The sequence below is a fragment of the Prinia subflava genome, chromosome 12 (assembly GCF_021018805.1).
Source record: "Prinia subflava isolate CZ2003 ecotype Zambia chromosome 12, Cam_Psub_1.2, whole genome shotgun sequence".
Taxonomy (NCBI): domain Eukaryota; kingdom Metazoa; phylum Chordata; class Aves; order Passeriformes; family Cisticolidae; genus Prinia; species Prinia subflava.
The window spans coordinates 21582983-21597100 of NC_086258.1; the positions used below are offsets into that span (position 1 = coordinate 21582983).

Consider the following 14118-nt stretch of genomic DNA (forward strand, 5'->3'; position numbering starts at 1 on the left):
ACTCCACAGTCAGATCCTTGGGGAAAAGAGGGAAAAATGGGAGAGGCTGGACAGAGGGGCCCAGTGCCCACCCCACCCCCTGCCCAGAGCTATCCTGGCACTCCCTCGATGCTTCTCTACCAACACAAGGAGCAGCTGAACAGCAACAAAACCCCATCCTCTGACCTGCAGCAGCTCCAGCTTCTCCTTTCCCTGTGGGAACACACCCCAAAAACATCTCTGGTGCAGGAGAGGAGTCCCCAAACCCAGGCAATGTGCTGGGAGCAGGAGGGACAGCGTGGTGACACATCCAGGACCCCATCCCCTGCCACCCCTCTGCTTTACCAGCAGCCTCCCAGCCCCAAAACAGCCCCCAGGCCCCAGGAGAGCTTTTGGGGTGGTGGATGCTGTGACAAGTTCCTGTGTAGTCATGAACAACAGAGCAAGCAGAGCAGCTGTGGCTGCCCCTGGACCCCTGGAAGTGTCCAAGATCAGGCTGGATGGGGGTTGGAGCAGCCTGGGAGAGTGGAAGGTGGGGATGGGATGAGATGGGATGGGACTTTAAGGTTCCCTCCAACCCAAACCATCCCATGATTGTTCCATGAAGTGCCAGCCCTCCCCACCCCACTGCCCCTTGAAGTGAGTAAACCTCATGCTCAACCAGAGCGTGGGAGGCTGGAAGCTTTACAGGTGTGCCTGGACATCCTTTTAACCCTTACAGGTGTTCCTGGCCATCCTTTTAACCCTTACAGGTGTGTCTGGACATCCTCCTCACTGTTACAGCCCCTCCCAGCAGGAGCACAGGACAGGAGGGACACCTGTGGCAGTGAGCAGTGCCCAGGTCAGTGACAAGGAGCTGGGGCAGAACCAAGCAGGCAGTGAACATCTCATTGTGCAGGAGCAGGGGCAGCGGGGAGGCACTGGCTGTGCCAGCTGTGCCCCCAGCTGCCCTCCCAAGGGGTGGCACTGGGCTGTACCTGTCACAGCCCCTTACCCAGCCTGTGTGAGGCACAGCAGGGGGAGGAACCAGGCCCGTGGTGTTTCCCAGCTCCCAGGAGGGGCTGCCTTCATCGTGAGCAGCAAAACAAGACTGAGAAATGCCAAAGTGTGACAAGATCTGGCTGAGGACAGCAGCTGTGTCCTGGGGCAGGTTTAGTCACACATCTGCCCAGTCTCAGCTCACAGGGTTGTGAAATGAAGCATTTCCCTCTTCCTTGACATGAGGCACTGGGAAGAGAACAAACAGAGCCCAAGGAGCAGAGGGAAAGAGGAGTGTTTTCCATACAAGCATTTAAAAAGCACATTTTTTCCCCCTGAAAATGAAACAAAAAGCTCCAAGTTTGCAGCCAGCTGGAAACAGCCCAGACAGGAAGGAGCTGTAAGAGGTACCCTGAGATCTGTGCAGCATCTGCCACAGCCATGAATTTATGGATGTCCCTCGTCCCACATCACACAGGTGACCATCCCTGCCTGGGCCCAAACCAGACCATGGGATGTCCCTTTAGCTTTTCCTCTGTTTTTGTTGGGATACCACTGATGATAAGGGCAGTGGTCCATGAATTCCTTACAGCACTCTTCACTCAGGGGAGAACCATCAGCTCTGACAGCACTGACAGCAGAAGCTTTCAGTTTCCAACACAGGAATAACAATCTAGAGATTATGCAGATGAATGAGCTGTGTTCATGACTCCTAATTCTGACTTAAAACCAGTTAAACTGAAATATTAAGCAGCCATTGAGAAACTGAACATCTGACAAACTCACAAAGCCTTGCTGCTGCTGAGGGGGATTTTGGCCAGCTCTGTTTAAAGCCACTTCTGGATGAAAAGGCACCACACAGGTCAGAGGCACCGGGGTTTGGGTAAACCCATAAAAGAAACCCAGGAGGAGGCAGTGCCCAGCATTTGCTGGAAAATCACCCACACCAGAAGTTTCCCAAGGCTGTGGAAGTGCAGCTCAGTTCAGACCATGTGATTTCTCAGAAAGAAGGAAAGTCAGGGAAATTGTCTGATGTGATGTGACCACAAGAGCAGGGCCTGCTGATCCCACAGCAGGTTGTGCTGAGGTTGCAGCTGGTAAAAAAGGGAATGGGAATGAATGGTCTGGGAGTGCCTGCTGGGAAAGGAGCTTAGAGGGACAAGAGCTGCCCTTTGGAGTGGTTCCACTCACAAGCACTTGGAATGTTCACTGGGAAGGTCAAAAGCCCAGGTGTGCCTCTTGTCTCCTCTCCTTCCCACCACTGTGAGCTGCATTCAGCTGGTGAGGGAGCCCAGGGAGCACAAATTATCCCACAGAGAGGAACATCAGGGAGTGCAGCCACCCCAGGCCATCCCAAGGACACCAACCAAGGTCTCCCTGCACTCCCTGGGGCCTCTCCTGTCCAGGTGAGAGATGTTGTTGTTGGAATTCTTTGTTTAATCGTTTAACAAATATGATGACTCACTAAATGTATTATTCAGAAAATAGTATTTGATCAGGACTAATAGGCAGAGTGCAGCCACTTCAAGGTTTGGGGTCCCAAATTGCTTTACTCTGGGTGAATGAGGTTTGCTTGGAATTGCAGGTGCACTTGTAATTACAACTCACTTCTGCTGTGGTTTCTGTGCTCAGACTTGGAGGCATTTTGTGATGGAGCCCACGATGGAATCCTGCTTTTGTTTTCTGGAGAACTGGACTTTCCCAAGATGTTATTTTGTCTCCTTGCCTGGAGTTGCCTGTCCTTAAACCAAGCCAGCATCACCTGCTCCTCATGGAGAGGCTCCCATGTTGCCATCCCCAGAACGAACGCAACCAAGGTCTCCCTGCACTCCCTGGGGCCTCTCCTGTCCAGGTGGGAGATGTTGTGAGCACCAGGCAGGAATGAGCCTCCACACAGCTCTGTGGGATCGCCTCACCATGCTCACCTACCCCAGAGGGGATCTCCAGGATTGCTCCAAGCCCAGCTCTCAAGGGATTTAAATAAGGATAGAGGAATGCCACTGGTGCCTAAGTTTAGGTGTTTTGATGCCATTTGAACTCAGCCTGTTTCCTTTAGTCGCTGCTGAATTTCACCAGTGGAAGAGTGGAACACCAATCTGGTGGCCTGGGGTCTTGCAAAAAATAAAGAGCACGTGTGAAAATCCAAGGGGTCAGAGAGAGATGGCACTTCCCCGCCCTCCTTCCCAGCCTGCCAGTGCAAATTAATTTCTCCTGACTGCAGCTTTCAGGACAAAAGGCATCTCCCAAAGCCTCTGACCAGAGCAGTGTGGAGCCCAAATCCATAAGGTGAATTATGATCAGCACTGGATTATATTGGCTGAAGCAGAGGGAGTGCCAGGAACAGGGAGAGAGAAGAGTTATGGGTCCCAGAGCAGGGAATGTGGAGGGTCTGGGCAGGAGAGAGAGGTCCAGACACACTCTGGGAATATTTCACCTTCCTGCCTCTGCCTCACCAGGGAAACAAAAGAGATACAGATGCTGGGTTATAAATTTTAAAGCAATTCTGCTGAGAACCTCCTTTTGAATTTAGAGGCAAATTCTTCATATAAATGGATTGAGAAATTCTCCCTCTGAAGTCATCCATCTCTTAATAGGACATCCTGACACCGGCTGAGTCAATCCAATGTCCGCTGTTGATATGAGGGTGTTCATCCAAGGCTGACATGACATTTCTTTTGTTGACAGAGCTCATATGTTACAGCAGCCTGTCCTTCATATTTCTCTGTCTTTCACTGCTTCAGCAGCTGCACGCCAGGAGAAAATGCTGCATTTACTTATTGCTTCAAGGTCCATTTCCTAGACATTCCTTCCCCCAGCAAAGGGCAGCATTCATGTGTAAAATCCTAGATTTCAACTAGAGAAGGATTTGCCCTGGAGATGATTCTTCAAAGGACAACACAGAAAATTCCCCAAAGTGTTGGAGCACCTGATTTTAATTTCAGGATCAGATACATAATAATGATATTATTCAGTGCCTTTCATCCCAAAGGATTCTTCTCAAAAGTTAGACTTTTTGACAGAGAGATCTACCAGTGGATCTGGATGAACACAGGCAGAACTTCATGCACCGTGGCACTTGTGGGAAGGAACAAGACAGCTAATTTGAACTTTGTCATATCAAATTCTGAGCCTGAGATTGCTGGGATGAGCATTCCAGCAGACAGCTCTGCTCTTGGAGCATGATGGGATCTTCTTCACTGACAGCTAATCTCATCTGGGCAAGAAATGCAGCTGTGCTGGAAGCCCAGAGTGGAACAAAGCCTAGAGTCTGCCTCAGGAGCTGGGAAAGTGCTCTGGGAATTATAACCTTGGCCTGTCCTTGTGTCCTGGACACTAAGGGACAACACACAGGGTCACTGACCTCACCAGACCATGGTACCTGCTGGAATTGTCACCACACACAACATCATCCTCACTGTGGGTGAAGTCACACCAGCAGCCTGAAAAACATTTTCTAAGTTACTGAGCAAGAATTAAATTATGATTGATGAGTCCTAAGGGTTGTGTCCCCCCCCAGGAACGCACTGAGCAAGCACAGCTGCCCACAGTGGTGCCACACTGTGGTCCCTTGAGCAAGGTGGGTTCCTGGGCTGGTAACAGATGTCACTGCTGGAAAAAATTCAAGAAGCAGGTCTTTGTTCTCCTGTCCTCCAGTGTAAGCAGGAAGCCACATGTGGGATGTGGAGGTTCAGCTCCCCGGGCACCGAATGTGTCCCAGGCCTGGCTTCTTTTGCCAGAGCCACTATCTCTGGGTCACTGGTCGTGGAATGGGGAGGGCAGAGGACACGGAGCAGAAGGAGCACATGGAGGTCTGATAGAGTACTCAGTGGGACCAGAGTGTTATCAATCAGACACCTTAAAAAACAAGAGTATGAACCTCTAAACCCTAGACTTGCTGAGAACAAAGGGACAAGCAGCAGATGCTGAAGAAAAGCAGCACTCGTGTGGCTGAGGTTCAGGGACGGAGGGAAGGAAGCACTCTGGTGTCTGCTGAACACATGGCCCAGGTCACAAGCTGAGGCTCTGCTCATACGACCATTCTGCTCTGGTCTTGTTGAAGGCCATTCCCTACCAATGCAGGCCCTCTCTTGTTCCTGGATCAAGCCTTGTGGAGCCGTGCGAACAAGTGTGTTCCATGCCCTTGGTGCAGCAGCAAGTGGCAGGAGATGTCTGCTTCCAGCACTTGTCTTGGCTGTTCCTTCACGCTGCTGGCACCATCATCAGAGACACACAGCAGGTTCTCTCATGCCAGAGTTCTCCCCATCTTCTGCACCTGCCCACCTTCCTGCCACCTTTGCCAGGGAAGATCGCTGCTCGTGCCTGTCCATTCCCTTGCCCCGCAGGCACCCGCTTGTGTTTGGACATGAGCTGCTGGCCACAGCCAGCCTGGCAGCAGCCACAGCACTGGGCATCAGACACCGGGCTGATGTTTCTGTGCAGAAAGCAAGAAAAACAGGCAGAAGAACAGAAGGAAACTTGTATCAGAAGGAAAACTTGGAACAGAAGGAAACACTATCTCTGTAAGAATCTCCTTGTCCTGTGGAAGTCAAGAGTGGCTGGTGGGTTTGCGCTGCAGATGAGCAGTGCCACACCAAAATCCTTCCAGGAAGGAGCAACATGTGACACACACCGAGTGTTGCCACCAATTGCTGCAGGTGCTTGTGCAGAAAGGAGCACAGGCCCGAGTGCACCAAGTTGGCTTTGGCTGCTGTGTGGCAGAGAAGTCCCCAGGGGCACAGGTGTGTGTGGCAGGACAGGGGCACCAGCACTGGCAGGGCTTGGGGGGTGGCAGCTCTGCTTTGGCAGGGACTCTGCCACGCCTCTTGATGTCCGTGCTCCCTGGCCCCATGGCTCAGAGCAGCATTGGTGCCCTGGGGCACACGCCCTCGTGTCTGTGTCACAGCCCTGTGTGTAGGAGGGCCACCCAACCCCGGCACATGGCCCAAAGAGGCCGTGGCAGCATCTCTGGAAGGTCCTTGTGCCCTTCCTGCTGCAGCTGCACCAGCAGCCCTGGGGGCTCCTTCTGCTGCCCTGAGCAGGCAGAGCAGAGGAGCATGTGCTTTGTTGTTTGAGCCATTCCTAAAGTTGCCCTTGGCGTTGCCCTGCTTTTTCTGAGTTTTTTGAAAGCCTTCTACTTGTTCATAAGAAGGAGTCAGCTCTCTAGTTTCTCTACAATAGGAAGGGTCAGTTTTTCACTTGCTCACACTTTGCAACATAAACAAGCTTTCTTCTTTTTGTTCACCGTCCTTTGTTTATGTAGTTCTAGCCTGAAAAGAACTTCTTTGCAAGCTGGGGCAGTTTGGGTGGGCTGGGCGTGTCCCCAGGGCAGGGTGTGTCCTAGCGCTCTTTGTGACACGTGGGCGCGGAGCGTAGAACCGTGACCCTTTGTGACGCGTCGGCACATAGGTGCTGGCGTTGACACGGCCACGCCACAGTGCTTGGTGCACGCAGTGGGACAGCACGGGACAGAGCAGCGCTGTGAGGAGCCCCCACACAGGCAACTCGTTCCTCGCTGAGCCGCAGCTCTTGCAAGGCGTTCCCTGTGCAGGTGACCTCGAGGCCAGGCTGCACGACTTGGTGAGCCCGAGCATTTCCAAAGGCATCCCTGTGGCCGGTGGCCTCCAGGAGAGACTGCAAGACTTGCTGTCCTGTAGCCTTGCCAAGGCTTCTCTCTTGGAGGTGCCTTCAAGGCACAATTGCAGCACTTGCTGCTATGGAGCTTTGCTGAAGCATCTCTCCTGCCAACAGTCCCAACTCCAAAGAGTGACATGGAGCAGAAACCCCGCATTGTGCTGGCCGGGCTGAAGGAGGAGGAGGCTGCAGCTACCTCAGCACAGCAGCCTCAGGAGCTGGAGCACTTCCAGCTGCTGCACGAAGGTGAGTGGCAGAGCTGGGCCAGAAGGGCTGGTGCCTAGAGCCAACCTTGCCCCATCCCGCCCCATCCCACCTGCCCATGGATAGGGCAGAAGAGAGGCTGGGGCTGGACCCCCTGGCAGCTGGGCTCCATCCCCGGGCCATCCCACGGGGCTGTCCCTGCCTGGGGAGTGCAGGGCTGGGCTGTGTTCTCTGGCCTCTCCCATGGCCCCTCAGCTCTGGCTGCGCTCGCTCTTTACCAGATGCAGGGAGGGACCGCACACAACAGCAGCACCCTGCCCGTGGCCGCTTCCGCAGGGCAGCGCAGGTACCTGCAGCCACCCCCACCTGCGCTGGGCCTGCTGTCCCTGCCCAGCCCAGCACCGCGCTTGCAGCACTCCATGGACTCTCCCTCTCTTGCTGCCCTTCTCCTGCAGATGATCTGTGAATTCCTCGTGTGCCTTGGCCAGGAAGACGCCACTGGTGTGGGCACTGGGCTCTCGGCACACTTTCACCTCTTGGATGCCGACACCAGTGCTGGCCTGCTGGATTTGCTTGTGGACAAGGGCGTGTCCAATGCAAAACAAGTAAGCAGCCTGTGGCCAGGCCTTGATTGCCCCACAAATCGTGTGACACCTCAGGCTGCCTCTGCTGGGCTCCCTCAGCCTTTGAGGCCCAGCCCAAGGTGGTGGCAAGGGAAGCCCTTGTCAGGGCAGGCTGGGCAAATGGCTGCTCTGGCAGCTCTCCAAGTCTCCCTGGGCCTTCTGCAGGTGCCAGGCATGGTGAGCTTCATCCACCGCTGGCTCACGGCCAATGAGTCTGCTGAGCACAGGCTGGACAAGTCCCTTGTGAAGCTGACCAAGGAATATCCCTGCAGCGTGCTGATGACTCTCTTGCGTTGGGCCCCATCGTGTGGCAGGTAGAGCAGCCCCAGCTGCTTTGAGGCCTTAGGGTTGACGGGCCCTGCCACCCTTCGAGAGCCTGTCCCTGCTGACGGCCACACAGGCAGAGACTTGCAGGGTTCTCTGGCTCCTGTGTTTTCCCGTGCTGCCATGTCAGCCCCTGAGCCTGCTGCCACGCTCCCTCGCTGCCCTTTCGGGGCCTGTACCAAGCTGGGCTGGCTGGGTGCTGCCAGCCGGGGGCAGTGGCACAGGCAGGGCTGACGGCCAGAGCGGGCCCCTGCAGCTGCCCAGGCCACGGTGCTGTGGCCGAGACCTCCCTGAGACAGAGCTGTGACCCCGCAGAGCTGCCGCCGCCATGTGGAGGGCCATCATGACCTCGAGCGGGACTGCGGAGCTGGCGCTGCAGATCCTCGGCGCAGTGCTGAGCCCCTGGCCACTGCAGGCTGTGTACACCTCCCATGGGGACAACACAGGAGTCTTTGCCCTGCCGGTGAGTTTCTCCTCCTGACCTTTGCTTGCAGCCAGGCCACCTGTCAAGCAGCTAGCTCTCTGTCCTCCCTCCATCTACATCTCCCTGCCTCTGGAGACACTGGGCTCACACCTGGCTCAGGGCCAAGCTTCAGGGCCACCCGGCCGGGCGCTCCCCCGGCCTCCCACCTCTCTGCCCTCTCACAGCTGCAGCTGCCTGGGACGGTGCACAACTGCCTTGTGCACTTCTCAGCTCCTGCCAGCCGGGCACCCCTGCCACTGCTCTGTGCCTTTCAGGTCCTGGAGTGCCTGCAATTGAAAGGATGCCGGGAAAACATCCTGGAGATCATGCCAAGGCACCTGCAGAGCAAGTCCACGCAGATGCGTCGCCTGGTGCTCAGAGGCCTCGTGGGACTCAGCAAAGACCCCTGGATGGTGAGAAGGAGGCAGCAGCTGAAGCTGTGCTGGCAGCGTGGGGCTGGGGAAAGCAGCCCCTTGGGCTTGCCTGGGCTTTGGCAGCTGTGGCAGCTGCTGCCAGCTCTCGTGCGTCGCTGCTCAGCTGCCTGAGTGCCCTGGGGCAGGCCTTCGGCCTCGGGGCCCTGCAGCAGCAGCGTGGGCTTGCCCAGCTGGACACCAGCCTTGTGTTCCACACAGAGCAAAAGACTGAGGAGCCTGACAGAAAGCCTTGGGCACCTGCTGTGGCATGTGAAGGAAGACATCGTTGAGATGACCCTTGTCGTCCTGGGCTTTCTGCTCTCGCACAAGGACCTCAAAATATCCGGCCCTATTGCCCTGCACATGGCTGAGGCGCTGTGGCAACTCTTTGACCACGTAAGGCTCTGTGCCACCAGCCACGGGCACTGGCTGCTGCCCGCAGGTGTGGTGCCCCATGGACTTGGGGGCGTGTACACAGGGGGGCCTGGAGCAGCTGATGTGGAGGGCTTTTGCTTCCTTTCCAACAGGAGAAGAGCCTTGTGCAGCTGCTCTCCATTCAGCTCTTGGAGGAGGTGATGAAGCTGGTAGCGGCAAAGGGAAAGAAGGCCCTGAAGAGGCCTGTGAGCCAGAGCCTGCTGCCACTCTTTTTCCATTGCCATGATGAGAACGGGCCTGTGGCAAAGGTGAGGACTCGTGGGCGCTGTGTCCCCGTGGGAGGGGGCTCGACTCTCCCCCAGCAGCCTGGCACCTGACGGGCTCCAGCCTCCTGCTGGCCTTGGCACAGGGACGCGGGTCCTGTGGCCCGGGCTGCGGTGCCATGGCTGCCTCTCTGCTGCCCTGCAGGCCTCTCGGCAAACGCTGCTTGCTGCTGTGAGATTCCTGAACAGGAGGGATCTCAAGCACCTGCTGAAGACAGATCAGATGTGGAGGCTTGCCGAGTGCCTGGTAAGGACAGCCCGCAAGCCCCAGCCCCAGCCCCAGCCTGGAGAAGCCCACGATGCCCGGTCTGCGGGGCTGGCAGCGGTGGCCCCTGGCAGGTGCTGCAGCCAGCGGCACTGGCCTGTGCCCCACACGCCGCTCCTTTGCCTGGGCTGTGCAGGCTCTTGGCCAGGCTCCTGTGGCCCCGAGCCGGGTGCCGATGGAGCCCCTGCCCAGCTGGGCTCTGCTGCGGGGCAGCAGCGCTGCTCCCCGGGCCCTCTGCGCCCTCCACAGCCCGGCGCCAGCGGCTGCTGCCCGGGCCTCAGGGCCGTGCGGGCAGGGGAAGCAGCGCAGGGCTCCCCGGGCGCCCACACAAGGGCCACAGCCCGCGCCAACCCTGCCCTTGTGCCGCTCTCTGCAGCTGGCAGAGCACAGGAGCCGAGTGCCGGACCACCTGCACCTGGCCGTGTCGTACGTGAGCAGCCCACAGGAGCCCCTGCGAGAGGCGGCCGTCAGGTTCATCGGTGAGGCACGAGCCTTCCTTCCTCGGCCCGCCGGGGGCAGCTGGGCCCCAGCCCCGCTCGCTGCCCCTGCAGCAGGCTCCGGGCGCAGCGCCTGTCCTCGGGGCTGCTGCCGCCCTCCCGCAGCCGTGCCCGCCCCTGGGCGGCAGCATGCGGCAGGGCCCGGCCGAGCCCTGCCGGGCCAGGAGGCCGTGTGGCCGCAGCGCTGGCAGCGCCCGTGGTGGGGCAGCTGTGCCGCTGGGGCCCAGACACGCTCTGTCTTTGCAGGCATGGCCGGCAGGTACCTGACTCAGCAGCAGCAGCACCAAGAGCTCCACATCATCTGGCGGGGTGAGTGAGACCAGCAGGGGCTGCCGCTGGCAGCTGCGGCCCCTGCCCCGCCTGCCGAGGGCTCTGCTCCCCGTTCACAGCACTTGACACAGTTCAGGGGCCTGTGGGAGATTGGTGGCCAGCTGATTCTTGTTGGAGGGCATGCTGTGATCACCTTGCAGCTGCTCCTTGTTGTCTCCTGCTTCCTCCAGGCCATGGCAAGGCTGGGTGGCATGGATGTGTCAGGAGGGTCCTGGGTGGGATGGACGTGTCAGGAGGGTCTCCCCAGGCGCCCCCAGATGCAGGCTCTCATTGTGGCTCTGTTTCTCTCTCTTCCAGCCCTTCAGGACATGGCACAGGACCCCAGCCCTGCCATCTCATGCCTGGCACTTCAAACATTCCACATCCTCTCAGCTGTGCACAACATTCCCTCCTCCTAACTCCAGAGGATGCAAAATCAACACCAGCACCTCTGGAGGTCATGGCCTTCCCTCTGTGCCTGCTTCTCCTGCTGCAGCGCACTGCACAACTGATGCGGGAGGCTGCATCTGCTGGAGCCACCTGCACCTACAGAGAACACCTCTCCTCTGACAGCTCTTCCTTCACACCACTTACATTGTTATATTGTTATACTGGTTTACTGTTATACTGTTATAGTCTTATATTTTTATATAGTTATAGTGTTATAGTGTTATAGTGCTATAATGTTATACTGTTATAGTGTTATATTGTTATATTGTTTTACAGGTATACTGTTATACTGTTATAGTGTTATACTGTTATAATGTTATAGTGTTATAGTATTGTGTTATAGTGTTATAGTGTTATATTGTTATATTGTTATACAGTTATACTGTTATACTGTTATACTGTTATAGTGTTATACTGTTATAGTGTTATAGTATTGTGTTATAGTGTTTTGATGTTATACTGTTATAGTGCTGTATTGTTATAGTGTTATATTGTTGTTCTATTGTTCTTTTTTTCTGTTGCTCTATTGGTTTTTTTAATTCGTTTATTGTTCTATTATTATATTGTTATTTTGATATATTTTTATATTGCAAAATTGTTATATTGTTAGGATTGTTAAATTGTTCAATGTTCGGCTTGTTCAATTCTTCTGTGTTAGGATTGTTAAATTGTTGTTGTCACACACAGAGATGCAGGAGTTTTCTTTTGGTGCCCAGAGTTTTCAGACGCACAGGGAAGGGAGGAAAAAGGGTGCTTGTGCTCAGCAAGGTGCCCAAGCATGCGGTGTGGAAGGGAAAGCGTCCAAAAAGCCCTTGGCCTTTGGTGCTTGCGCTGAAGCCTTAAGGCTTGCGGCAGAGCGGGTGGGCAGAGGCCGACCCTGCAGCAGGGATCCCTGAGAGGGGTCCCTGCAGATGGCCACCAGCCCTGTGCCAGCCTGGAAGCGCCATCTGTGTCGTGGCCGTGTGTTGCTGGCTGGATTGCTGAGGGCTCTTGGCTGCCTCTTGATCGGGCTCCTCTGGAGCTCGTTCAGCAGCCAGGCAGGCCTGGGGGAGGCCTGGAGGGGACAGGACGGAGGGAGGCCACGAGGGGATGCGGGGCTGCCGAGGGCTGACAGGAGGAGGCAGTGGGAAGGCGCGAGGGGGATGCACGTGGTGCTGAGTGGCGGGAGCCTATGCCGGGACAGGAGGACTGTACTTGGATGGGCTGGTGGGAAGGCCTGAGCAATCGGGTGGCAGAAGCCATGAACAGCCCCCAGACAGCCACATTCTTTCTGCCACACGGCTGCTCTGGCGCTTCCCCGACGCACCTCTCATGCCTGCGGCAGAAGGCCTGGAGGCTGAGCCTCAGCGGGACGGTGGGGACATCCCCGAGGTGCCCAGGCTGCTTTGGCTAGGGACAGGGAGGGCAAGCAGGCCCTGCTGGGGCACGGCCACTGGCTGCTGCTGGCCAGGGCCAGTGGGCAGAGGCAGGGCTGCTGCTCAGCCGGGCTCCCCACAGCTGCCCAGGCCCCGGTGCTGTGTGGCCCAGAGCCCCCTGGCACAGAGCTCAGGGCCCACACAGCTGCTGCCACCATGGCAAGGGCAACGTCTCACTGAGCTGGCCTGCCGAGTCGGTGCTGTCCACGTGGCTCTGCACACCAGAGAAAAAGCACCAGAGTGTGCATGGCAACAACGGGAGCCTGAAGGCTGTGCCTCCTCAGCAAGGCATCCACACCAGCTGAGATGATGCCAAAAGAGGGCATGCTATGGGCACCATTTTAAACAGGTTGGCAGAAGGTGTCAGAAAAAGCGGTCACCGTGGCTTTCTCGGCACTTGCCAGCCTCACAGCAACGTTTGGCTGCTTTGGCTGCAGCCTGTCCCCCTGAGTGTCTTCAATGGCTGTGCTTGAAGGCAAACTCACCTTCCACACTTGTGTGGCCCAAGGCAGCAGCATTGCTGCCATCCTTACTGCGGTGGCACACAAGGCCTGAGCTGCAGCAGCTGACACTCTCCTCCAGTCAGACACCTGAAACAAAAGCCCTAGGAGCCTCTAAACCCTAGACTTGCTGAGAACAAAGGGACAAGCAGCAGATGCTGAAGAAAAGCAGCACTCGTGTGGCTGAGGTTCAGGGACGGAGGGAAGGAAGCACTCTGGTGTCTGCTGAACACATGGCCCAGGTCACAAGCTGAGGCTCTGCTCATACGACCATTCTGCTCTGGTCTTGTTGAAGGCCATTCCCTACCAATGCAGGCCCTCTCTTGTTCCTGGATCAAGCCTTGTGGAGCCGTGCGAACAAGTGTGTTCCATGCCCTTGGTGCAGCAGCAAGTGGCAGGAGATGTCTGCTTCCAGCACTTGTCTTGGCTGTTCCTTCACGCTGCTGGCACCATCATCAGAGACACACAGCAGGTTCTCTCATGCCAGAGTTCTCCCCATCTTCTGCACCTGCCCACCTTCCTGCCACCTTTGCCAGGGAAGATCGCTGCTCGTGCCTGTCCATTCCCTTGCCCCGCAGGCACCCGCTTGTGTTTGGACATGAGCTGCTGGCCACAGCCAGCCTGGCAGCAGCCACAGCACTGGGCATCAGACACCGGGCTGATGTTTCTGTGCAGAAAGCAAGAAAAACAGGCAGAAGAACAGAAGGAAACTTGTATCAGAAGGAAAACTTGGAACAGAAGGAAACACTATCTCTGTAAGAATCTCCTTGTCCTGTGGAAGTCAAGAGTGGCTGGTGGGTTTGCGCTGCAGATGAGCAGTGCCACACCAAAATCCTTCCAGGAAGGAGCAACATGTGACAGACACCGAGTGTTGCCACCAATTGCTGCAGGTGCTCGTGCAGAAAGGAGCACAGGCCCGAGTGCACCAAGTTGGCTTTGGCTGCTGTGTGGCAGAGAAGTCCCCAGGGGCACAGGTGTGTGTGGCAGGACAGGGGCACCAGCACTGGCAGGGCTTGGGGGGTGGCAGCTCTGCTTTGGCAGGGACTCTGCCACGCCTCTTGATGTCCGTGCTCCCTGGCCCCATGGCTCAGAGCAGCATTGGTGCCCTGGGGCACACGCCCTCGTGTCTGTGTCACAGCCCTGTGTGTAGGAGGGCCACCCAACCCCGGCACATGGCCCAAAGAGGCCGTGGCAGCATCTCTGGAAGGTCCTTGTGACCTTCCTGCTGCAGCTGCACCAGCAGCCCTGGGGGCTCCTTCTGCTGCCCTGAGCAGGCAGAGCAGAGGAGCATGTGCTTTGTTGTTTGAGCCATTCCTAAAGTTGCCCTTGGCGTTGCCCTGCTTTTTCTGAGTTTTTTGAAAGCCTTCTA

At 56.6% G+C, this 14118-nt stretch overlaps 1 protein-coding gene across 1 annotated transcript in view; it reads left to right on the top strand.

Annotated features, from left to right (window-relative positions):
- LOC134557152 (uncharacterized) overlaps window positions 1-11008 on the top strand; it is a 104273-nt gene extending 93265 nt beyond the window's left edge. The window contains exons 2-4 of the mRNA XM_063409844.1: window positions 9860-10057; window positions 10322-10384; window positions 10703-11008. Of these exons, the coding sequence (XP_063265914.1) occupies window positions 9860-10057; window positions 10322-10384; window positions 10703-10803 (362 nt within the window). The 3' untranslated portion in view covers window positions 10804-11008. The remainder of the gene's footprint in view (window positions 1-9859; window positions 10058-10321; window positions 10385-10702) is intronic.
- The last annotated feature ends 3110 nt before the right edge of the window (window positions 11009-14118 follow it).